Source organism: Aphelocoma coerulescens, chromosome 6 (assembly GCF_041296385.1).
Source record: "Aphelocoma coerulescens isolate FSJ_1873_10779 chromosome 6, UR_Acoe_1.0, whole genome shotgun sequence".
Classification (NCBI taxonomy): domain Eukaryota; kingdom Metazoa; phylum Chordata; class Aves; order Passeriformes; family Corvidae; genus Aphelocoma; species Aphelocoma coerulescens.
In genome coordinates, this window is record NC_091020.1 from 7,481,008 (window position 1) to 7,505,478 (window position 24,471).

The following is a 24,471-nucleotide window of genomic DNA, read 5'->3' on the forward strand; positions in this document are numbered from 1 at the left end:
ACTGTGACTGACCCTGAGTGTGGCTTGCCTGCAGAGGGGCTCAGATTCCCCAGTAAGTCATAGAATCACTGGAAATAGGGGTAGGTGTGTTTTCAGGAACTCCCTTTGTCTACCTTCATCCATAATTGTCTTTGTTCTTTTCCTACCAATTTCTTATTTTTATTCTATTTTTTAATCTAACTTTGCACATATTAGAAATCCTAGGCAAGCTATTCTCATGTTAGTGTTCTCATCAAAGTTCTACGTTGTGTCTGCACACATTTTTACAGTGTAATCATGTGGCCATAGTCTGTTCATTGGAGTAACAGGCTAAATGTTGTTCAAAAGCATTGGTCATAATATTGCTCCACTGAATTGTCTCCACTGCATTTGGGAATGGACTCATGGGATTAGTTACAGTTAGTTTAGTGTTTCTATTTTTCTCTTATTGAATACTGCCCTAGATGAACACCATTTAGAAATGAAACTTAGCCATTAAATGAGAGCTGTGCTAAGTTGTGCTCATTTCCTAGGGTGCTGGACACCTTCATGTGCTTGTGCTGAGCAGATACACTTGTCTATTGTTGCTGTATTTCTCTCTTAATGAAGCCTTCTTCTATTTTCGTTTGAATTGTTCATTTAGATGGTCCTTGAACAATGAACAGGATCAAGCTTCATCGTCAAATATCTTAATAATCAGTTGGGGTTTTTTTGGCCAAGGTCTTGCAGACACTCAATTGTCAGTATCCCAAAAAATTGCTGCTTTTGGAACATACTACATGATAGAAATTTCTTCTTCTGTGCAGAAGTCATGTCTGAACATTTTGAAGCCATCTGGCAGTTTGGTGGCTCCATATCATGGTTATGTTCTGAATGAGCCTAAAAGATAGACAACAGAGAGATGGAGTGTTTGGAAGGGCTAATTTGCCAGCGGTCACATTTCTGGTGCTTAACTCAACTTCAGGATGAAATACTTTGCTGTTGTCACCATGAATCTTAATGATTAATTCTTTGCTCCTAGCAGTCATGGAATATTGAAAATTGCTAGAAATACGATCCAGACTAACTGAGCCTGAGCCAACTTCTTGTCACATGGATGCCATATACAAATGGATGGTATATTTTGTGTAACATTCCTCTAACACTTTGAACTAGGTTTTTTGTATATTCTTAAAAAAATGAAAAAGTTACCTCTGTTCATTGTTTTCCTGTGCTGTGGTGAAATAATAAGGTTTGCATGGGATTTTTATGTGCCTGTGTGTTCACACGCCTGTGGAGATCACCAATTTCACAAGTGCACCAGTGTTATATTCTGTTAACAAACAGAAGTTCTATATTTAGAGAAAACGCTGAGGTCTACTGTTCATATCCAAGGAATCTTTGCTTTCTGGAAACCTATGCATCAGTGAGGTATGCCAGAGAAGGAGCAAGGCAGGTGCTGCTCTGAATTTGTACAAAATCCCAGTTCTCAGTATGGCTTGGAACAAGATGCACGGCATGCAACAAGCCATCTGATTAATCAGCAGAGAAATTGCAAACATCAGCAATGCTTCAAGTTGATATAGGAAGATCTGATACCGTGTCTCCTTGTGCTTTCCAGATATAGATCTTTGCCCTTGCTCTTACCCTCATCTCCACGAGAGTTCATGTGAGGTTTGTGGTTTGACTAAACACAGGGCTGCCTGGAGTCTCTGTCTTTTGTTTCTTGCCTTCCTAATTGGCTTTTACTGGTTGTTTTTCAAGCATGATAGTGTCAAGTCAATTTGCTCAGGAGTCAATCATGTGACATCACAATGCTTGTGTAAACACTTCTTCCAGTTTGCAGCTTTTTTACCTCAGTATTTTCCAAAGGTGCTGTCCAGAGCAAATCAATGACATGGATGTCCTCTAGGGTGATCAGTGGGAGGGAAAGAAATCTTAATAAAGCCAAGAGCTTTTAGTTGGCTTCACTGGAGCTGCTTCTCTTGGTGCTTACAGGATGATATAATGAAGCTCTGCTGCTCTCTTTAGTTCCTTGTGATCTGAAGAGTGTAGAGTGGTGTTGACAGCAAAAAGTTGCCTTGATAAGTATTATCTTAACCTCTATTTTCACACAGCAGCTGATTGTGGGATTTCTGTGATACTGTGGCAGTGGTTTTGCAAAATCACATTTCTCTACAATGCAAGGTGGAAGATGCTTTTCCATGTTGAGGCAATGTGTTGATGGGGGAAGAGAAATTGCTGAAGTCTCAGTGGTGGAAGCCATGATTTGACTTCTGGTCCCTTTTTTTGGGTTTAGCTAACAGTTTTTATTCCAGTTGGTCACAGTTTTTCCTATTCTCAGGGCACAGGGTTATGTTTTAGTCCGAGGGTCACTGGAAGTTAAAGGGGCTTTAGAACTTGGGCATGAAAACCACAGTTGATGGATGAAAATGAAACAAAAAGTGCTCTTTCAGAAAGCGGGAGTTGATGAGCAGGGCAGACTGGAAACATTTAATCTACTCTGATATCTTAAGGGGACAATACAGGGTTAAGAACAGGAACTTGAAGCGGATTTGTGGATCAGATGCTGTGGGCATACCACTCATACTTTGCATGTATCGTTTATTTTAGTCCCTCATCCCAAGAGCCCTTTGCCTTGCCGTTGAAAATACAGGCGTTTACTGGGGAGTGCTGGGAGTGAGGGAACGGGAGCTGCTGCGGGCCCTGGCAGAGTAAACACTGCAGTACCCCAGTGTGTCTTCTGCAGCTTTTTGAGTATCTGTAAAGGGCTGAATTTCACAGGTCACAGCAGGGCTGGCTTCGAGGTGTGCTGTTTGGAAGGGTTTGGAGACTTCTGAAAAATTACTGCAGGCTGTCCTTTAAAAGTGATTGCATTTCAGTCTTTGATGTTTGATTTACGTGCTGCTGAAGAAGAATAGAGTGAGACCATAGGCTTCCTGTTCGCTCATTTGGAAAGCCTTTAAAGAGATTTTAACTATCTTGTAGCAGAAGTTACGGAATTTGCTGGGTTTCATTCTGTGTGATAGCTGATAGCCTTGTCAAAGTAAAGGGAAAAAGTTAACTAAAGGATTTACAGATTTGGTAGATACTTTCTATTCAAAAGCAATAGACGACACAGGAACGGCACATTTTTTGGGAAAAAAAATATTGTGCTGGGTGACTTCAACTTATTTAATATTTGGAGTATTGTTTTCCTATCCTCATTTTATGTTTAATTTTTTTTTTTTTTTTTCATTATTGAAAGAGAACGTATGCTTCTGGCTATAGAAGTCTAATTCTGTGTATGTTCTAGCAGATGATCTGAGCTGGCATAATTTGAATGGTAGTATAGCAAACATAATGGATGGTGGTTGAACAGACATTTAAAAAAAAGTAATACACAATTCACACAGATCCTTTTGGCATCTTATAACTGAATTTTGTTCCTGTGGCTGTGCATTCTCTGTGCCCACAATTTCAACGGTTAAAGGATAAATGAGTAAATGTAATGTAAATTTAAGCAAATGTTATCTTGATAGTAGCTTTGTAAAAGCCTGTTAGCCATGCACAGAGGTCTGTGTCTTTAGAACTCCTGTTCTAAAGTCTCATCTAGGGCACACATTAGCCATTATTTTAATGACTAAAAAAGAATTTTAGGTAATTACATTAAATATCTCAGAAAGTACCATTGTTTTCCCTAATCTAAGAAGTTTTTAAAACTGAGGGTCCTTCACAGGTGTAAGTTGCATAAACACACATCTGTACTGATGCTGTTTGTCAACCATTTGCTCTCTGAAAGGGGTTTCTGAAATACCACAGAGATATAAATCCGCTGCACTGGTGGGCTTCAGCTGACTCTTGATCTTTCTGAACTGTCTGAAATGTCACCCACCACAGTTTCAGGGAAAAAAAAAATTCTTTCTTCTTGCAAAATCTGGACCAGTAACTCCAGATTATGGTTTAAACTATTTCAGCTTGCCTTTCCCTTTCTTGGAGAGTTATTTATATTGTTTTGCATCTCATGTCAAACCCTGTTTTTCTTCCTGCTAAATTCTGCCATGTGTTGCTTTGTTTGCACGTCGCTTCCAAGCCAGTAATCATAAGCATTCCATCTGGTTGAGGAGCAGCGTAGTGATAATGTAAAAGGACATTTCCACTATTCTGTTTAAAAGAATTCTCCATCTGTACCAAATCTGCCATTTTAATGAGATTGTAAAGGGGTTTTGTTGCTTTTTTTCTTTTTCAAAGAGGGGAGGAGATTGATTGTTGAGATGTTTTTTTCCTCGCATATCTACTCATTACAGGATTGTATCCAAGGCCCTTTCTTTCTCCCAAGCTAAGAATTACTATTGGAATTTGCAGATCATGTAATTCACAATGCTAAATAATAAAAGGATCCTGTAAATTTTACCCAAAATCTATAAGAAATTGATTTTGCTGTTAGTATTGAGCCTTTCTGTTATTACCCTTTGTTAATAGCATGCATGTGAGAAATCATACTGAATACTCTAAAACTGATTCACAAGGTTAAAAAAAAAAACCAACAGTGTCACTATGATTTATGGCAGTCAGTAATCAGAGCTGAATTGATGGATGTGAATGTGGTGAGATGAATTTTTAGTGCTGGCAGATTTTAATTTCTCTTTGTGCTTTTCTTTTGTAATTCTGAACGTCGCTCTTTTAAAATTAATGGAGAGAGAATTGGACAACTTCTCTTGCGGGAATGTCACAGCCTGAACCAGGCCGGTTTTGTGGAGGTTAATAGGCAGTGGCCTGGGTCAGTCATCCACTGGTTTCATCACACTGACGTGAGCTCCAAAGGCCAAGAGCCGGCAAGTGGAAAAGCAAAGTAGCTGTAGCAGAATAAATGAGCAGGCAGTGTGTGGGGAGAGCGGTGTCGAGGGAGCTCCTGGAGGGAGCAGGCTGGCACCCAGACCGTGCTGGCACTGGCCATGGCCCTGGGCTGCCTGAGGAACAGGGGGACGGCCCACCAGTAAAACAGCAGAGAATCCTTGTCCCTAAAAACGTTGTTTCTCCACTGCCAGCTTGGCTTTGGGATTGGCAGTTCTGTGTCAACAGCCCGTGCCAGGAGGCTGCAGTCCAGGGGCGTGGGGCACCACCCCACAGTGGGCTTGCTCTTCTGCAGGGAATTGTCAGTTTCCATAAAACTGCCCAGTTTAGTCCTTTCGCCTACAAATGAGAGCTATGTGACAAGTTTTAAATTTCATGTGATTCCATTGAATCCCTGTCTTGGTTTGAAAGACAGGTGTCTGCTAAGGAAGGCAGAAGCCTCCCTTGGAATGGCAGATGCGACCCCCCCTTCCCTCCGAGTTATTATAATTTTGAAATCAAGGGGCTTTTAGGCAAAGATGTAGGAAATAGGAATAACAGTTCTTTACTATTATATATCTATATGTGTATAACCAGTCAAACAAAACAATAACCATGGCAGTAACAGCAAACAGAATCACAAACCCAGTCCCAGCCTTCTCGGCTGTCAGGCCCTTTCCCCTCGGGTGCAGTTCCGCTCGCAGCCGGCAGGGGCGCTGGCGGCTCCCGGTGAGCAGGGCAGGTGCGATGGTTCCCCCGCGGCTGCAGGGGGCGCTCCGGAGAGAGCTCGGGGAACACGCGGCTGCTCTGGTGCCCTGGGATCCCGGGAAGGGATGGAACAAAGGCTTCACAAACCGCTGGGCAGCTGATCCCGGTGTCCGGCCGGACCCTTGGGAACAGCAGGCTGGAGCGGCAGGGACAAGCACAAATCCCGGGTGGCAGACGCGATGTATCCAAACGGGGAACCCCCCGGGGGTCGGGGCAGGCAGGGCGAGCAGGGCTACAACGTAGCGGACGCTCGAAGCAATGGTGGGGCAGGGCGGCCACAGCCCAGCTCCCAGCGGGGCAGGGAAGGCAGGCTTGGGATCCTGGGGCTTCTCCGGCAGAAGGAAAAGCGGCCGAAGAAAGCAGCCTCCCTCTGTCCGAATGCCAGAGACCTACTGACTACACACCCAGGTGAAACAGAAAAGTAGCCAGCTCTTTTGTTTTTCTTAAGTATCCAGTCATTTGTTCCCCTAACAACATATATGGAGGGAAAATACCTTTAACAGAAAAAAACCAAAAAGCCAGGAGAGCTCCTAAAACCCCAACAATGCCCTTACAGAAATCATATTTCCTTTCTCCTTGTTCTCAAGCACCTTTTCAAAGGCAGAAGAAAGGTATCTAGATACCTGGGTTTTATTCAGAGCCAACTTCTCTTTGGTTAGAAACAAAAATTCAGACACTGGATAGTAATCCTGTGATCTTGGGTTTCTAGAACTGGGATGTTTGCATTTATTGTTTTGAAATTAACATTCTCAGGCCTCAAATCTAATAGTAATGCTAAATCATTCAGTTTTGAGAAGTTGAATATTCAGGATACTTTGTTTTGTTGTGGTGGCTTGCAGTAACAGCATTGCTGAGGTAGCTGTGGGGCAGTGATTGAAATCTCTGCCACAGGGAGCTCTGTGCAGATACATCAGTGAGGTAAATTCATTTAAACTGTCTTGGTCATCCTTTTGTACTTAAATCAAGGTAGGAGGTTCCTCCACCCTGCAGACAGCTGTTGGCTTCTCTGTATTTAGTCAGTGGCAGAAGTGGGTCTTAGTCATGGATACTATAATGCCATCAGCAAAAATGTGCAGGAGCACAGGGTGATTGTTAATAGAATGCATCATCGGTGACACTAATGAAGTATTTTCAAGCCAGATCCACCTGAGTACATGGCTTGTGCACCAGGGCCTCAAATTTTGCACCTTCTGAATACAGAGATGTCTACACAGATAATTGGCAACAAGTTCTGTGTTTAAGCTCAAGAGCACAGAGCTCCTGCCTGGTGGCTGGGCTCTGGTTGATGCAAACATGGACATATATTTCTGGAAAACTTAAATTATCCCAGTAGTATTTTACATACAGCTTATTTCCTTTCATCAACAAATAAGACATTAGGCCTATCTTGTCTGACCAAAATATTAGGCCTCAATTACTTTCTCCTCCACTTCCCCTTTGCTGTTCTTCTGTGCCAGTGAATATCTGTGCTGAGCTTACAGGTGTGAGGTGAGATGTGTAACAGGCAAGTGCAGTGCATGCTGTGCAGGAGCTTGTGGTGAATTGAAGAGATTTCAATATTCCCTTTCTCAGAAGGTGGGCATGCTTTAAAGCCACTCCTGATGTAAGTAACTGTAGTGAAGCATGAAGAAAATTCCTGTTGCTCATGATAACTTCATTAAAAAGGAAGAAATCTGCTTTACTAAAATCAGGAACCTGTCTCTGGGCTTCCCTCTGAAGCAGAATTATTTTGCTCTGGTACTGCTTTAAATCTCTCTAGTTTAGGAACTTGAAGTACATAGAGAACAGCCTTTTAGTTCAGGAAAGCAGCCTCTAGAACCAGCGACACAAACCTATCATAATTAGTCATCAGAAAATCTGAATAAATATAAAATTACCACGGAGTAGGAGGCAGGCATATGTGGTATTCAAAACACACAGAGTGTAAAATGATGTTATTGTTGCCTTTAGAAATAGTTCAAAGTAGTCTGCATTAGAAAGAGCTGATAAGCAGAATGACAAAAGCTTGTTTCATGAGTGATTCCAAGCAGCAGTGGTTTTCTGATCAGCTGATGCTGCAGCTATTTTGGGTATTCCACAGATCATGATTACATACACGGGGAATGATTGGAGGCAGCAAATATGGTAAGTGAGCCAGGAATCCTGGGACACGCTCTGTTACTAACTTAATAGTCTTCTGATCACTTGTCCTTTGCCATTTAAACAGCCAAGGGAAGTGTAACAAGTGACCGTGCTTAGTTCCTTCAAAAAAAAAAAAAAAAAAAAAAAAAAAAGAAAGAAAGAAAAGCACTTCCTGAGGCTGCTATTTTTAGCAATGGTGCAGTGTCCAAAGTGTTAACTAATTGAGTCATCAGGTTTCATATCTGGCCACAGAAAATGGCAGTGGAAGAGGGAGAATGCTTTCCAGAACAAGTAAGCATTTGTGGATTCTGAAATGAGTGAAATCTGCATATCGAGTTTCTTGTATTAGTGTTTTAAGTCTTTGATTGTTTGAGGCAAAGCTGGATGTAGGCAGAGGTACGTTTTGGATTGTTTGGTGTATTTTGTTTTCTGATGGTTGGATTACGGTGTAGGCTGAGGTGGCAGTCAAATAGAATATTGCAATTATTTGTTCTCTCTGTCTTGCCAGTGGCTGCATTCTGTTCAGAACACTCTGTAGAAGACGCTGGTTAAAGTTGCACAAACATTTTGTAACATTTTGTTCTTGTGATCAAGGCCTTAAGTAACACAGATATTTGTAACAATTGAAGTCGTTTAGCCAATCTTGCGTATTTAGAAAAAAAGTTTAAAATCTGTGCTTTTAAGGTGTATTTTTCAAATAATACACCTCTTATACTGACAATCCACAGGTCAATTAAACTTCCAGAGGAGCCAGCTGTAGTGCTGGTAGCGTGCTAGTAGTGACCTGTAAGGAGGCACCCATATCACTCTTACTCCCAGTGACCTTCAAGGTGCTCCCTGTGGGATTTAAAAATTCCTCAAGTGAAGAAGCTGCTGTGAAAGGACTTCCTGTACTCTGTTAACTAGGTTCAGAGGGTCTTCAATAGCTTGGGTTATTCACATCAGTTAAAAACTGCAAATCCAAAACAGTTCTTCTCTTGGCTACTCTGCTGCAGAATTAAAAAAACAGGTTCCCAGGAAAGTGGATTTGTGTTTATAGTACTGATGAGTGCCAAGCTTTGTGGAAATGTCAATCAGTGGCAATATTTTTTTAGTTAGAGATACTACTGATGCCAGAACACAGCCGTTTACAGCTAATTTCCATGTCAGCAATAGCTTTGTGCTCTGAAAAAAATACTGCAGTGAGTTCTCTTAAATGTGTATGTTGTTGTTTACTTGTTGTCAGCACAGGACAGGATATTGTTCCCTGCTAAAAAACGTCTTTGAAAACTTTGGTTGTTTTCTAGTGAAGATGTTCTTGTCCATAAGCTTATTTCCACCAGTAATTTCAAAACTGTGAAAACATTTACTGGGGAGATTTTTTTTGTGAAGTAATTTTTTGTAAGAGAAGCTTTCGTTATTCAGATGTTTTATGGTACTTGATTAAACTCTCTATTGTTCAGTCCCGAGAGTTTTATTTACTCTCTCCTGGGTTTTTCAGCACAATAGTATCCATTTTCGTGGTGATAAACATCTTTGCTGATGCTTTATATGAGCCTCAGCAGCACAGAGCCTGACAGACACATCCCCTCCAGTTTCTGTGTGCAACAGTTTGGAGAGTGGAACGAGCTGAAAATCGTGCTGCCCTCAGCCGTGGCGTTGGCAATGTGCTGGTCTGCAGGATGCTCTGCCCCTCTGTGTTGCACCAGAATGGTATTTACTCCTGCTTTACAGGGCTTTATTACAAGCTGTATAGAAAGTGCTCTTTCTGTTCATATATATGGTGTTTGGGGAAGGTGTAGCAGCGTTTGAAATGGAGTTTAGCAGTGGAAAGGGGCACAGTATATATTTGTTCAGTAAGCTTTTCCTTGCTGATGTTTATGGTAAGTTTTGTTTTCATTCCTTACATACTTAAATCTTACATAGGCTGCCCTGAGTATCTGAGGTGCAAGAGAGAAACAAGCTCTACTTCACTGCACGTTTATCCTGTAAATTTGCTGTTCAGGAGTGATACTTTAACATTGTACAGTAATGGGCCTTTCTGTCATCAAATGATTCACTGTATAGGACTGGTGTGGTTGGTCATAGCTTATTTCTGTAATAAACTGATCTTCACTTTAATGGTAGCACTAAAAACTAGTTCTAAATCTGTGTCTGTTAAATATAGTAGCAGTAAAGTCTTTTAGGCCAGTTTGGAAAGTTTTAATTCATTAGTATATCATTATATTTGATTAAACTGTTATGTGTTTTTCAAACACATTTCATTCTGATGCTAAGAGGAAGTGGTAATTTTTGGATTAAAATAAATTAACAAATCTGGTCAAGGTGAGGTAAAATGTTATAATAGTTCTGCTGTTTATATTTTTGTTCAAAAAGTTAAAGTCTCTCCTGAGCTAATCAATTCATCATTGTGGTTCTGCAGAATCCTGGCTCTCTAATGCACAATGGCTTTGAAAGCCAGAAAAATACTAGTTCAGTTCTGTAACTGAAAAGTCATTGTGTGAAAATGGCATCACCTGATCTGCAGTGATTTATCTGTATATTTGGTAATTTTCTCTCACTCTAAGAATAAAACTGAGCTCTGTGTTTTCTTTCTCCCCCTGTTATCTCAAAGACCCCATACAGCTCGGGTTGTTCTGTTACATCACTGTTTTCAATCTGTTTGTATCTGTAAATGCTGGTCCTGCCCTTGCCCCAGCAGTGAATTAGATTCCTCCTTTTGCTTTAGAATAGAATTTTGTATTTAGGGTTAGGACAGGACTTAAGAGCTTTAAACTAGAGTTTAAATTTAGATAACAGTTGCAGGGCTCTGATTTTTGCTCACAGATTTTGGTGCTTGGGCTGGAAAAAGCACTTTTCCCATTAGAATCTGAGCTCATCGTCAAACCTGGAACAGGTGGAGTGAGGAACAAAACACTTGTAAACTAATTTACATTAGCTGCGCACGCCACTGAATACATTTCATCCAGACAGCCCCAACAAATGCTATGACAGAACTTTCCACGCCGTTGCACAGATTCACAGCGGTGAATGTCAGTGTTTAATCATGGCAGAGGAGGGGAAAGGCGTCGCAGGGAGGTGTGGAGGCCGGTGGCTCTCCCGTGCCCAGCCCCACAGCTCCATACAGGCCGTGTCCCGCGGCACCACGCCCAGGAGAAAGGGGCACGTTTTCCTCAGTGTTTGCAGCAGTGTGCCTAACATCTGCTCTGGCTTGCTCTGCATTGCCTTTGTAGTTTACAGAGGTGTGGTGGGTTACAAAATGGGCCTGGAGTTACTGGGTCGTATCCACAACAGCAGACTGAAATGGAAAACAAGCTATGGCAGGTTGTGGTCAGCAGGGAATTGCAGCTCCTGTAGAAGGACACGGCTAAGCCAGCACAGCCTGAAGTATTCCCTGATGGTACTCTCCAATAGGTCTCATGCATCTCCAGGCCAAGATTAAAATTGTTTCCTGGCAGGTTGCTCTGCTCCTGCATTTGAGGACTGTTAACTCTCCTGTGTGAAATTGCCCTCATGAGCTTGGGAAGTGCTAGTTAGGTATTTTTCCTCCTGAACCACCAAAATTACCTCAGTCAGTCTTTGGCTCTAGGAGGATGTTTGAATCCTTTGGTTTCTTGGTTCCACTGATTCTCTCTCCTTGTACCAGGGTATATCTATTTCACAGCAGGTCTACAAAGAGGTGTCAGGACAGGTGGTTCTGTAAATGTTACAAGCTCTCCTAAGGTGAACTGCTACGACAGACCTCATGAGATGCCTCTAACTGGCCCTGCAGAGCACACTGGTACCAAGTTAATGGCTGTGTTGCAAATCTTGCCTCATGAGTCCTTTTAGTACCCAAAAGCTCTTTAGATAATTTCCACTGGCCCTTCAGGTTCTCTGTCTGTCACATCAGCCATGTGGTGTTTTCCAGATAGAAGCTCTTCAACAAGGTGTTCAAGTGTGTAATTGGAAGAGGTTCTTTACTCCTGATAGAGGTCATAATCCCTGCCATGGAAACCAATGCATTGGCACTCATAAACTGATAAAGGTTTGTAATTCTTGTAAGAATCCTAAACTGTATGTCCCCTGCAAAAATAAAGAAAAATTAAACCTCTAGTAGATAGCTTTAAAGCTATCCATTCAAATGCCTTTTAGGCCTAAAAAACCCTAAACTGTAATTATATGTAGGGTTTGCAGTGCTGGCAGGGTAAACTGGTGTGTGCCTGTGTATATTTTTGCCACCACTGAAATGGCTTGACCACTTTTTATCAAACAATCTTTCAGTTTAATGATAGTTATAATTTCAAAGTTCCAAGGCAGAATCAATTTGGTTTTAAATGAAAGTTGACTTCAAAAGCAGGCATTAAGTAGAAATTTCTGAATTCATGGTACTGAAAGCTCTTAACAGATTATGTAGCTTGTTTATAGTTTCTATAGCTTATTTGCTACAGTATTTTTAGGGAATATTTATGTTCATTGCACTTCCCCTGACTTGAGTTTTCTCCATGTTACTACCACTAGTTTCACCACATCTGATTGAAGCATATTTATGTTAATATTTTGGTATTAAATAAAATCTCTCTCCCTAAAATCAACATTATTATCTCATGTAAGTTGATATGATTTTTTTCCCCCCATCTGAAATTATTGGCAAATAAAAACCCTTTACAAAATGTTTTGACAAGAGTTGCTGAATTCTTTTCCTCTTCTTTTTGGGTCCTGATTCTAAAATGAGATGCACAAAGAGAAGAGGAGGTGGACTGGCTGATATTATTCATGCAGGGATCTGAAGAATGTGACTTTAGTATGGAAGTGGCTTTAAACTTGGGCCTGAGATGTGCTGAAATTATCTCCTTGCTCATTGGATAGTCAGTTTCTGAGAGAAAAATAGCAGGGAGGAGATCAATGGCATCTCATCTAGCTTGACATGTAAGAGAGTTATTATCTTCAGGTGAATATAAACATAAGAAGAAGCCCTCGAAGCACATCCAGCCCTTCTCTGGCTCTTTGTAGCAGTTATGAAAGCCAGGGATTTATTTTTCACTTGTAAATGTATGGTAGGAAAACTTAAGAGAGTGAGAGATGAGTCATTTTGGGTTCAGGAGTTTCTTCCCAGAGTTTGAAATAAACTTCTAGCAGCTGAGACCTTCAGCCTGGAGAATGAATCTTGAATTTGAAATGCCCAAATCTCTTGCCTTTTAATGCATCAGATCCTTTTCATTGCTTATACATGTGAGTTGGTCACAAAGGGCCTGGTTCTTACCCTGGTTGTCACTTCTCATAGAGTACAGTGATTCACTGGTGAAACCAGGGATTTTGCCAGTTTTAGGGTCATGAACAGCGTGTCCCAATTTACCTTGTCATTTGTCTTTTCATCCAGCAGTCTGATAGCTGAAAAGTCAGTATTAAAGACTTTTACAGTCTTCTTATACACTTCTATGTTGTTTTCCCATTAAAATTATTCTTGTACTTTATTGTTCTTGCATATTTGGAAAGCTTGTCTGTGTTTTGCAGATGTACATTGATTTTTGTAGTCCTCGATCTTGCTTTTGGTGTTACTAATTTAGTACATTCATACCAGTAATTGTTTTCATTAATTCTTCAGGTGAAGCTGGCACATCAAACCTGTGTTTCAAAATCTCAAAACTTCATCTGTGCAAATGGGCAAAGTGTATGGAAATAGTGTAGACCCCTCACCTCCTGTCTGAACTTTCTCTGTGGGACAGGTTTGGTCTCAGTTCAGAGGGTTTTGGTTGGGTTGTCAGATCATAATTTTGTATAGAATTGCAGTTAAGTTATTCTGTATTTGTTGAGTATCTATGTTGGCAAGTAAATAAAGTAGAGATGACATCTTTAGGGGCATTTTCAACTTGGATCTTATGTTCAACATATTACAGATATTAAATGTGAATGTTAGGCAAGAGTTTGCCGTAGCTCTGTGTCTTTTGTGCCTTGGAAATCACAACCCCCTTTGCTATTTGTAGAAAATCAAAACAATAGCAGCTGGTTTTCCTTTCTATCTCGTGCTTGAGCTTTCTTAGGAAGCAGTCATTCAGGCATTTAAAGACACCCAGGCGGGATTAGTGGTGTCACAAGTCACAGGACTGACCGAAGAAGGCTGCATGCACAAAGTCTAAGCAACTCACACAGTGAGCAGGCTGCATCACAGCTCCACAGCAGGCGTTTGTCGCTGCAAGCAGACAATGCGCTCTAGACCTCTCTGTGCTGTTAGGGGCAGCCACAAACACCTTCTTTACTGGAAGCTGTGAAATGTTCTTGGATGTACCAGCCTTGACATCTCTGGCTCTGGGTCCTTTTGAACCACCTTCCACTCCAAGTGGTTCATTTTTCATGGGAACGGGGTGCATGTTCAGCATTTTGTCAAGACAGACTCCAAGAGGTCGAGTGGTGCAAGTGATTTTGAAAATGGTTTATACTAAACCTGCACTTTGTCTTGTGGTCTGGCAAGGAAAGAGGCTTACTTGTTTGCATGATTGTTTTTCTGGTTTGGCCAAAGATTTCTAGAAGGAAGGAGCTGCATCTAAAGTGAGTTTTCTGCTCTTGTTTTGAACTGCTTTAATGTTTCATTCGAACATTTCAGGAAATGTTTCATTTTTTTCCACAAGCATCGTAAGATTGACCACTGTACAGGGATTAATCCTCACTTGTTGAAAATGCAGTTGATTATAGATTCACATGCAAATTTTGCAGAAATACAAGAAGTTTTAGTCTCCACGAGGGTAGACCATGAAGAAAGTTTTGCACAGCCTAAAACCAGCATGGTTTTTAGCGTGTGGAAAACATACTGAAGTTACTGTTTTGGAATAGGGCCCTTTATGGGGACGTTCCAAATAGCATCATCTCTTTGGCTGCTTTATCCTGCTCAATACAATAATATGATCAAAGAAAGTTGATGATTAAATTGTGTGATAGAGCAAACAATTAGAGGGATTCGTTTGGTTTTTGATTAGTAATTATATTGTTTCTCTTTTTGCAATCATGTTCAAAACAGCTGGCCTTTCCTAGCCAAAAGATGCGTCCTCTGAATTGTCAGGCACTAGGAGTGGAGCTTTTCCTGTCGCCCTGAGGTTGTGTTTAGGGCTGTGATCCCAAAAGCATGTCTCTGAAGGGTAATTAACAGCACAGCTGAGGATGATAGCAGTTGGCCTCAGGCTGGTACATCCTTATCAGAAGAAAATACATACGGTAGTATGGGATGTAAAGCATAAGTATTTGTTTGCACAGAGAACATCATTCATCCAGTGCAATCAGCCCCCTTACTAATAAAGAAGATACAATTGGAAATTTTTAATAGCGATTTAGTTAAAAGGCAGCAGGGAGATACAAGGGATTAGAGCCTCTTGGAGGATGGATGAAGAGTCTCCCCATGACAGTGATGTGGCTGGCTTATTTCATGTGGTTCAGACACTGCTGTTAATTGGCTGCTGTAGTTTATTTGGAATAAAATTTCGTCTCTTACCAAGTGAGGGTAACACATTTGCTTGGAGGAAAATTCTAAATTAGCATAGGAGTAAAATCTAAGAAATGCCAAGGTCCTCCCATTTCCAGCGTTGTGCTTAGTGCCCATCAGAGTTAAGCTTTCCTGCAAAAAAATTGCCAGTGGCTGCAGTAAGCCCACTCTTATCAAAAACAAGCAAAAATGTTATCATCCATTTCCTCAGATCACCTCATGCTGCTGCAAGACTCTGTTGAGCACATTTCCAAATGGAAGTAACATAAGTTCATCCCTTAAAATGAGGTCATTGCCTCTCCCCACAACAAATGTTAGGCATGGTTAGCATCTTTTTGTTGGGACTCAAGCCAGAATGCATCCTGCTCTGGCACAATGGGAACCTGCTGGGGGTTTCCCTTCACAACAGCTACTGTTAAAGATGGAGTGAAAAACAAAACCCTGCTCCCAATGTGAAAAAAAGACTGGATTTTTAATCTGAAAAAGAGGCCACTGTAAGCAGAACACAAAGGAAAGAGAGATGAGCTTAATAAAATACCACCAATATGGGAGGAGGCCTGTGCACGTTAAAAATAATGGCTTTGCACTTTCAAGGGTTCACTCAATAATAGGTATTCTCTGTTTTCTTAAGGGACCCTCTGTAGTGCAATGGAAAAACCAGGCCAGACCCTGGATTGACAGTCAGTGCAAATTTGCTAATAGTTTTTATCTTTAGCCATGATAAATAGTCTCTTCGCTGGAAGCACTTGAAGAAAAAGAGTGAATACGTATTTGCTAGCGTGAGTCAGCATGAGCATTTTCTGGAGGCTTAAGGTAATATCCAAGTGACTTAGGAGTTAGTCTTTGCTGCAATAGAAATATTTTTAACTGCTGTAGCTTTTCCTCAAAACGGGGAAGCTGTTCTCAGGTCCCTGTGCACCACAGAGTCTTCATCTTGTGGCAGGACTAGGGGACCATAAGGTAAAGAAGGGTTGGCAAATGGAGTGCTGCTGCCAGCACAGCTTATTCAGCCTCAGCCCTTTCCTGAGATGTCCCTGGGACGAAGGCTGTTGAAAATGAGCTCCAGACTGGAAAACCTGTTGTGTGCTGCAGGCAGCCTGCAGTCTGCAAGCTCATCAGCCTGCTGTACATTAGAGAAGGGGGCTTTTTTTATAGCATCGTACATTAAAGTGAAATACACAAATCTAAAAGAAATACACATTGCATAAAATGTAGCAGTAGCCAGTCATCTGCATTTGCACATTTCTTAAAACTAGAAACAGTCCCTTTTTCTTCCAAGAAAGTATAGGGAGAGAGGAGAGAAATCATTCCATCTGTGAAGAAAAAGCTTGATTTTATGTATTCATCAGTACTGGTACTCCCATAAATCCACTGTTTATTAAATATTCTCTGAATAACCATTCCAGAGCTAAATGCTGTGCACGGGATCTGAAGTTTGTCTCTCCAAGAATTAAAACACTTGTAACAATCTTGATTTTTAATTTTAAGCTGCATCTAGAATTTGAAAAGGTAGCAGCCACAGGAAGCCCATGAGGGAGCAGGGAAAGGCTTTGGGGACACAGCCTGACAGCAGGGATCCAGTGCAAATGCACAGGAAGGGCTGCAATCTTTGTGGCTGACTGCAAGAGCATCTAAGGTTCAGGGTGCTTTGATGTGTGTCCCATGCCTGTTGTTCTCTTGATATTTGTTAAGACCACGGAGAATCAAAAGCCAATTTTCATCTTCATTTCATATTTGGATTGATTACAAAAGAAGAGAAAGGGATCTGAACAGGCTGCAAGCATCCAGAATGCTTCTCAGGAATATTGAAGTTTAATTAGTATTGAAGAATAAATGTATTGGGTCTGGTGGGGGAATGTCCTGTAGACAGAGTGCCTATGTCTGTGCTGTCTGTCTGGGGTTCTTATTTGCAGACACCAGGTGGTGTGGAAGGTGGCAATGGGCATGTGGAGAAGAACTGCCCACAGAGAGGAGCACATGGGTGTCCTGGGCGATGGCTGGAAGCCCAAAACCCTTTTCCCCCCTACTGTGACTGTTAATGCATTTCATATAGCAGGTCCTTTATCAGTCTTTGAGATGGGCTTCCAGGAATGATGGTAATCCATAAAAATAATTATTAACATTATTCTTACACTTCATTGATCTTTAAAATCCTCCAGTGATTTGAGCCTAGCTCTGGTGCTGTTTCTGACTGTAATGCTGAGGCAATTTACAGGCTCTAGCAGGGACTCCAAGATGCTCTTTTTTGAACAAAACAGTGCCAATTGCAAATAACATTTTTCTACTCTACTGAGCTATTAAAAACAAAACAAAACAAAACCAACAAATTTAGGCTTAAAATGCAAATGTAAAGTTGGGAAATTTTGAGTTCAGAAACGTAAAAGTTTTGGATTGATGTTTTTGATAAATTCCTTTGGTTTTGGATGGAGAGTGTTCATTGGTTCTCCTGGTTTTGGAAGTTTACCCCTTAGCAAGGGTGCTCAAGACATTTTGTAGGGCAGAAGGTGGCTTGAAAGTCTCTATCTGAGCAGGTCTGAAGTCATGCCTTAGTTATAGGGAAAGTGGAAGCTGGCAATGCTGCTTTTAGAGAGGCTGAAACTGCTTTTGGTTTCCAACAATGTTGTCCTTGTTTTCCCTCTAGTGTTACTGCTTGTTTCTGCTTATGGCAGAGGTGGAAATGGATGGAGAGAATCCCAGAAACCCTGCTGAGCTTCTTGCACAATTGTACACCCTCAGTCTGTTACCCCTCTGTGCAAATCTCAAAGCTCCTGTGCATGGTGGCCCAGAAAGGGTGAGCTAACCCCATCTGAGGGCTTTGAGCTTCAGCCAAGGTCAGAAAAAAAAAGGTTTTCCCCTTTCTCAAAGCACAGTGTTCCACTCTGGCTGCTAAGGCAATTCGTGCACTTTGACACATTGGCTCACATCATGTTCAAGTAACTGGAAACCAGTAAGGTGGAAACTGGAAGTGCCAGCTCAGACCAGCTGAACCGAGGGAGGGTTTGGGTCATCGCCAGCGTGCTGTTAAAGGCAGCTTCTCTGAGTGCTTCCCAGTTGCTGGTGTCATGCCTGCATGTGTCAGTGCTGCTTTTCTTGCACAGTGCCTTTGTGCTGGGAGCCTGTCTGAGCACTAGGAGTCTAGGCTGAAAGGTGAGTGGGATGCTGGGCCCAGCACCACACTGACCCCACTGCTCGGATGGCAGCCTGGCTGCTGGTGTCAGTGGCGTGTCTGGACACTTTTAGCTGTTTTGGAGTGAGTTTTGAGGGATGGCTAGCAAAGGAGGACTTGCTGTTAGCTTGAGGGATTTCAGGAGTGGATTTGTGCACCACTTAGCAGCACCTGAGATAGCTTGGTTTGAGACATTTTTATTTGGCCTCAAGGCTGGGACTGTGACCTGAACTTTATCCTTCCTTCTGTTAGTGAGCAAGTGCTTCCAAGAGTTCTTAAGTCTTCCAAGAATCCTTAAGTCCAAAAGTCATGCCCAACTCTGTAAAAGACACAGACATTGCTCTCCCTCCACAGTGAAACTGCAGTTAGTGATTAACGTGATTATCAACTATTTATCGCTCCTTGTGCCTCTCCCCCTGCATTTTGTCTGAGCAGATTGGATTAGGATGTGTCTGCGGACGAGCAGCGTTCCTTGTCTGCTCTGTATTAATGCGCCTGGCGGAATCTGATTTTCCAGAGCGAGCGGCTCTGGCACATCCCTTCCCCACCCAGGAGCAGCTGTAAACAGCTGATGTTAATTCTGTCCCCCTGCTGACTGTGCCAAACAGAGATGCCATTACCCTCTGACAAAAAGGCTCCCGCTCTATTGAGTCCTCCCTCATACCTTTAGTAATGCTGATAAAATGCTGACCTGTTTTTTACCCCAGTGACTGCTGTTGCTAAGCACTGAGAATATGACCTGTCTCCTGTAATAATCTGCATTGCACAACTCAGATGATCTCCCAAATGAAAGCAGCTCTCAAGGCAGCTTTTCTTCCCCACGGTCTTTGCAGTTATGACCGTGTACTTTGCAGCAGCACCTTGTTTTTGATGAAGCATAACCAAACACCAGTATTTGGGGGCTGTTTTGTTGGAAGGACGTTGCAGAAGCTGGTTTGTGATGATCAGTGTGGTATGCTTGGAAAAGAGGGATAAAGAGCAGGGAAGGCTGTAAGCTGGTGACTTATCCCTGCAAAGTGGAATGCCAAGTGTGCAAAACTCGGGAGAAAACGGGGAGTTCTAAGTATCGGTTCATAAGTAATGGTCCTCTTCGTAGAAGTGAGATCTTGTTGTAGTGGAAGTACTGGTAAAATGGTCTTGTAGCTTGTATGGGTACAAGGAGAAAAGCAGATTTCCTACACACTTAATATTTCGGTGATGTCGAGCCCAAGATTGCTTCATCCTGCACATGAAGGTGGTTCCCCATGGGCTTGGAGCAACGCTTGAACACAACATCCAGTTTGCAGTGGCTGTATAGACAGGAGAGGAGAAAACTCTACAGCAAATCCAGAAATTTGGAATATATATATATATATTTGAGCAACAGATAAGTAACTGAGCTTTGGTGCCAGGGTGCTTTGTATTTCTCTTAGCACTCACAACCTTTATTGTTTAGTCTAAAGGTAGTTGTTGCACTCTTTCAAAAATGTGAAAAGATCACAATGCACTGGTAGCTGCAATGAAGTAAGCCTGGGATGAAATGATACTGAGAGCGAAAGAACCCAGACGATTCCTGCTATACCAATCTAGAAGAGGGCAGAAAAAATGTGTTGACTGCCCAACATGCCAGGGAAAGCTGTGGCACAGATAAAATCAAAGATTATGTGATTTGTCCCTCTTGAAAGCTAACCCAGTTCATTCCATTTGCTCCAAGGCAGGATCAGCATTATCTAAACTGTCCTCCGTGGATATTTGCATAACTTGTTAAAACCCTCTGGGGATGGGACTTGCTTTCAGTGATTCCTTCCTGACTTAACCAACATTTCTGCTGTCCTTACATTCAAAGCTGAAGTCATCATGAAGTAAATTTCCATAGCTATCTTTAATGCGAAGTCTGACAAAAAGGAAAATGCAGTTTATGTAATGGCACTGTACCTAGAGATTTCTGGCTTCTTCATTGAATGTAAACATATGTTTTCAATAAAATGTGCTGTAAAATGAAGGATGGAGAAAATAAACCAAAATGTTAGCAGACATGAGATTTTGAAATGTGTTCATTTGTAGCACTCTGGGGTTTTTAATTCCACTAATCCAGTCCTTCAAGGTTGAGTATTTTGATTTTTTTTTTAAAATCTCTCGTGTTAGTTCTCACAGTACTGGTCAGCTCTGCTCAGCTTGGACATTAAAAGTGGTGTGGCACTTTTGGAAAGAGCAGTGTGGTTTCCATGCAGGCCAGTGCTGAGCTTCCCCCTGTTTGTGTGCCATGCTGGGTGCCAGATGTGTCCCTGGCTGCTGGCCTTGCGTGTGAGACAGTGCTCCATAATTCATGTTCATGAGTGAAGTCGAGCCTCGTGCTGCCTGCTCAGGATCTGACCCACATTTGATAAGGTGGTTTGGGATCTTTTGTGTCTAGTTAAGTGGATGTACAATATGCTGTATCATTAATAATTCCTTTGCCACCAAAATGTGTTTTTATACTGTGCCTTAATTTCTAATGGGACTTTTCCTTTTTTCTTGTAGTCTGACACAAATGCAAGTTACCTGAGAGCAGCTCGAGCTGGCAACTTGGAAAAAGCTCTTGACTACTTAAAAAATGGAGTGGACATCAACATTTCAAATCAGGTTGAAAAATATTTTGGTCAAATTTTCTGGATAAATACCTTTCTCACTGTTGCTCAAATTTGTCTTTATATTTGAACTTCATGTCAAAGATAACTTTGTGGTTTTTGATGAACCATGTTTACATATCTTATCCAATGAAAACTTTTTGTTTTAACCCTTTACCCAGACACCATTTCACTTGCACTTGGAGAATGTGCTGTTCAACCTTATCTTTCATTCCATTTGTATTGCATTAGATCATGGAACAGCACACAGAGCTTGAGACCCCAGAGCCAGTATATCTTGACTTAATTCTTACTCTGTCCTTATAATCTAGCTCTTGTAAAGTTTAGCTGAGTGTAGCTTTTGTAAGCAGTCCTTTCAGTGGGATAATAATAATTTGTCTCCTCTTTGCTTGGTAAACTGGAAAGCCTTTGGTAATCCCTCTAATTGCTTTTCTTTTTCCCCTTCCTTTTTTTAAATCAGAATGGGTTGAATGCTCTCCATCTCGCTTCCAAAGAAGGGCACGTAGAAGTTGTCTCTGAGCTCATCCAGCGAGGTGCCAGTGTGGATGCGGCCACAAAGGTCAGTCAGGCCTATCTGGTTGTTCCCTTGTTCATGCTGCTGGCCTGGGCACAAGGTGTTGGCCAAGTGATTACAGACTGTGCTGCAGCAGTAATTGCCCATTTTCCACTGCTGGGGGGGGGGGGGGGGGGCGGTTTCAATAATTGTTTAATAGAAACAATGATAGCAGATGATAGTAAATGTCACAGATTGCTAGGGAGGAGATTTCCTGAACAAACTGTGGATTCCTGTTTTGGTTTCTGTCCATGCCATGTCTTCTAGAGTAACACACCCATTAGAAGTATTCAGTTTAAGAGTATTTTGTTGCAAGAAATACTATATTCTAAAGTGAGTGATGTTCTTGATTGCATTGTTATGTATTCATGCTCAGGTTTTGTACCCTTTTCAAGTGTCACTGTCTCTAATTGCAGAAAGGAAACACAGCATTGCACATAGCATCCCTCGCTGGACAAGCAGAAGTCGTCAAAGTGTTGGTCACGAATCGGGCCAATGTCAATGCACAGTCTCAGGTACAGTCAGCTGTCCCTGTACCAACAACTTTGCTGACATTAAAATTGTTCTCCTCCTAGAAACTCCGATATTAGCAAGTATATTTGGTAGATCTTACTGTGTTAATGTTGGCTCTTGAAAGTAGGGTTGATAGTCAGTGAGATGAACCTCAGATCTGCCCTAGGAGTCTCCTACGAGCTGCTGCTTGTTAGAGCTGGAAGAGACAGTGATAGAACAGGAGAGGGGGAGAGAACATTTTCAAAGGATCCTGTTTCACATAATTCACTGTCTCAGGCTTAATTGAACCCATCCCCTTTCCTTGCACAAGGAGGTACTGCAGGCATATGCAGAGTTTGTAGGTTTGGTTCAAGTCCTTTGAAGGAACGTTTAGGTCAACTATAGAGAATTTGAAATATGAGAAAACAGCACTGGTGCTACAAGCACAGCAGTAAAACAAGACACTGGCTCAAACAGAAAAACACTGGCTCAAACAATGCATAAACTACAGATTGTTGAAAGTCAGGCAGCTGTGCCAACAGTGTCCTGCAAGCCACCCTGTTCCTGTTCTCCCTGTTCAGGGGCTGGCAGGCAGTGTCAGAGAAGAGACAGTCTTCTCATCTGGCCCAGGATTACCATTTTTCTGTATTATAAAGATGTGGGCATGAAAATAAATGTTTGTTTAAAAAATTACATTTTAAAGAAGGAGGGTGGGATTTTTTATTGGTCTCTCAAATAATAGGAACAAAAAATAACAGGATCTGTTTCAAGAAGTTAGTTAGTTAGTTAGTTAGTTGTGGTCTATATTTCATGGGTTTTTCACCTAAATGAAAGAAATAAATGACTCAGTTCTTCTTTTTTACTCTTTTATACTAGCTTGGTACAGCAATATTTGGTTCCAGGAACCATATAAGTTAAATTTAAAGAGAACAACAACAACAAAAAGTATTTTTAAGTAAAATCTCCCATGGCTGTTAAGAAGTAAAACAAAGCAGAAATATTAGCTATGGTTTTCCTGTTAAAGAAATTAAGATGGAATTGACAATCTTTTCTGCTTGTGTTTGAGAACTTGTGTATTCAACCCTGAAACTAAAAATAATCTGAGATTGTAAACATCTTATATAACTGCATTGTCCATACACCCTAAGGTTTTGCCACATGTTACTCTTACTTTGCTAACATAAAAGAATTAAAGATTTATTTCTCCCCCACCCCATTATGGAGGCCTTTGAAGTCTTTACTTGGAACACCCATGTAACACATCTTCTGGCCATTCCACATCAATACCTGGCAGTGAGATGTCCCAGCTGGGGTTCGTCTTTTGAGAAGGTCCCTGGTGCTCCCTGTTATCAAACGGCCCCTGGACCAGCTTTGTCTGTGGTATTGAGCTTCACTTGAGCTTTTTCTCCTCTTTCCTTGAAGGTAACAGCTCTTCCATGCTAACAGTGCCAGTGTTAGGCCTTCTTCAACCAAATCTTCCTGTCTGTAAAAAAAACCAAAAAGCAAACTGTAAATTTGTGCTGAGTCTGAATTTTACACTACTTCTAAGGGCTGTTTATTACTACTGAAGACAAAATGCTTTTTTCAGACTTGTGGCTTTCTGGCAATTCCAGCCTCTTTATAAAGAGAAAAGAAAATGTAAAATATGGGGTGGAAAGATGTTTAAAACTCTACAAAATTTAACATAGGAGAAAAGGTTCTGCTCTGCCTCCAAATGCTAATAATATTTGGTCCTCAGAACTTTTGCCTATTAATTGTTTTATGAAACTAGCAGTTAGGTGGTGTTTCCTACTTCCTTTCTAACAGCAAATGTTTGAAACTAAAAAAAAAATTAATCTTTATTTCTAGCTGAGTAAGTAAATAGATACAGAGTATGCCGTGAAATGATGGGGACAAATGCCAGACTGCTGTTCACTGTAATAACTTGTAGTGTGACATATGAGGTACCTTAGCAAGTGCTTCCTGGCTTCTTTTCTTTTTAATTAAGTACAGTTTTGACTGTATGGTGACTGAAGTGTTCGACCTCTGTCCTGGAGAGTGCATTAACACATTGCTAGCCTTGGGCTTGGGCTCTGCTAGCCCTTCAACCCCTGCTTTGTGCTTGTAGCGGTGCTTTCCTGAAGAGAGATCAAAATATCAAAATCCTGGAACAGCAGCAGGCCCTGCTGCCTGTGCAGGCCTTGTAAACATGTGGCTTCACAGCTGCTCGGTGTCTTGCTGGTGGTAAAGTTCCTCTTGGATCAAACATCCGTTTCCTCTCCAGCTGTCCTTTGGTGCGACCTCCTCTTTGTCCCTGCTGCCAGCGTGGCCGCGTGCTTGGCCTCGGGTCACCTGTGCTCTCCTGTGCCCGGTGCTGGATGTGTGCCCTGCCCCTCTGCCCTGCTGCTGTGACTGTCAGATGTCTCTCAGCTGTTCCCACTGCACTCCTACAGCTCAGCCCAACTTCACTGCCATAGGTCTGAAGCTGTGGTCTCCCTACCTCTCGCCCGAGCCCAGTTTTTTGTTTGATGTAAATATGTGGCCAAACTTCCCTCAGCTCATCTCTTTTCAGCCCCATTGTTTTTTT

General features: G+C 41.7%; 1 protein-coding gene across 1 annotated transcript in view; it reads left to right on the forward strand.

The window, feature by feature from the left end:
- The window catches only part of ANK3 (ankyrin 3), a 198,239-nt gene that overhangs the window by 36,701 nt on the left and 137,067 nt on the right, over positions 1 to 24,471 (forward strand). Inside the window, exons 2-4 of the mRNA XM_069019101.1 lie at positions 20,754 to 20,855; positions 21,321 to 21,419; positions 21,830 to 21,928. Coding sequence (XP_068875202.1) covers positions 20,754 to 20,855; positions 21,321 to 21,419; positions 21,830 to 21,928 — 300 coding nt within the window. The remainder of the gene's footprint in view (positions 1 to 20,753; positions 20,856 to 21,320; positions 21,420 to 21,829; positions 21,929 to 24,471) is intronic.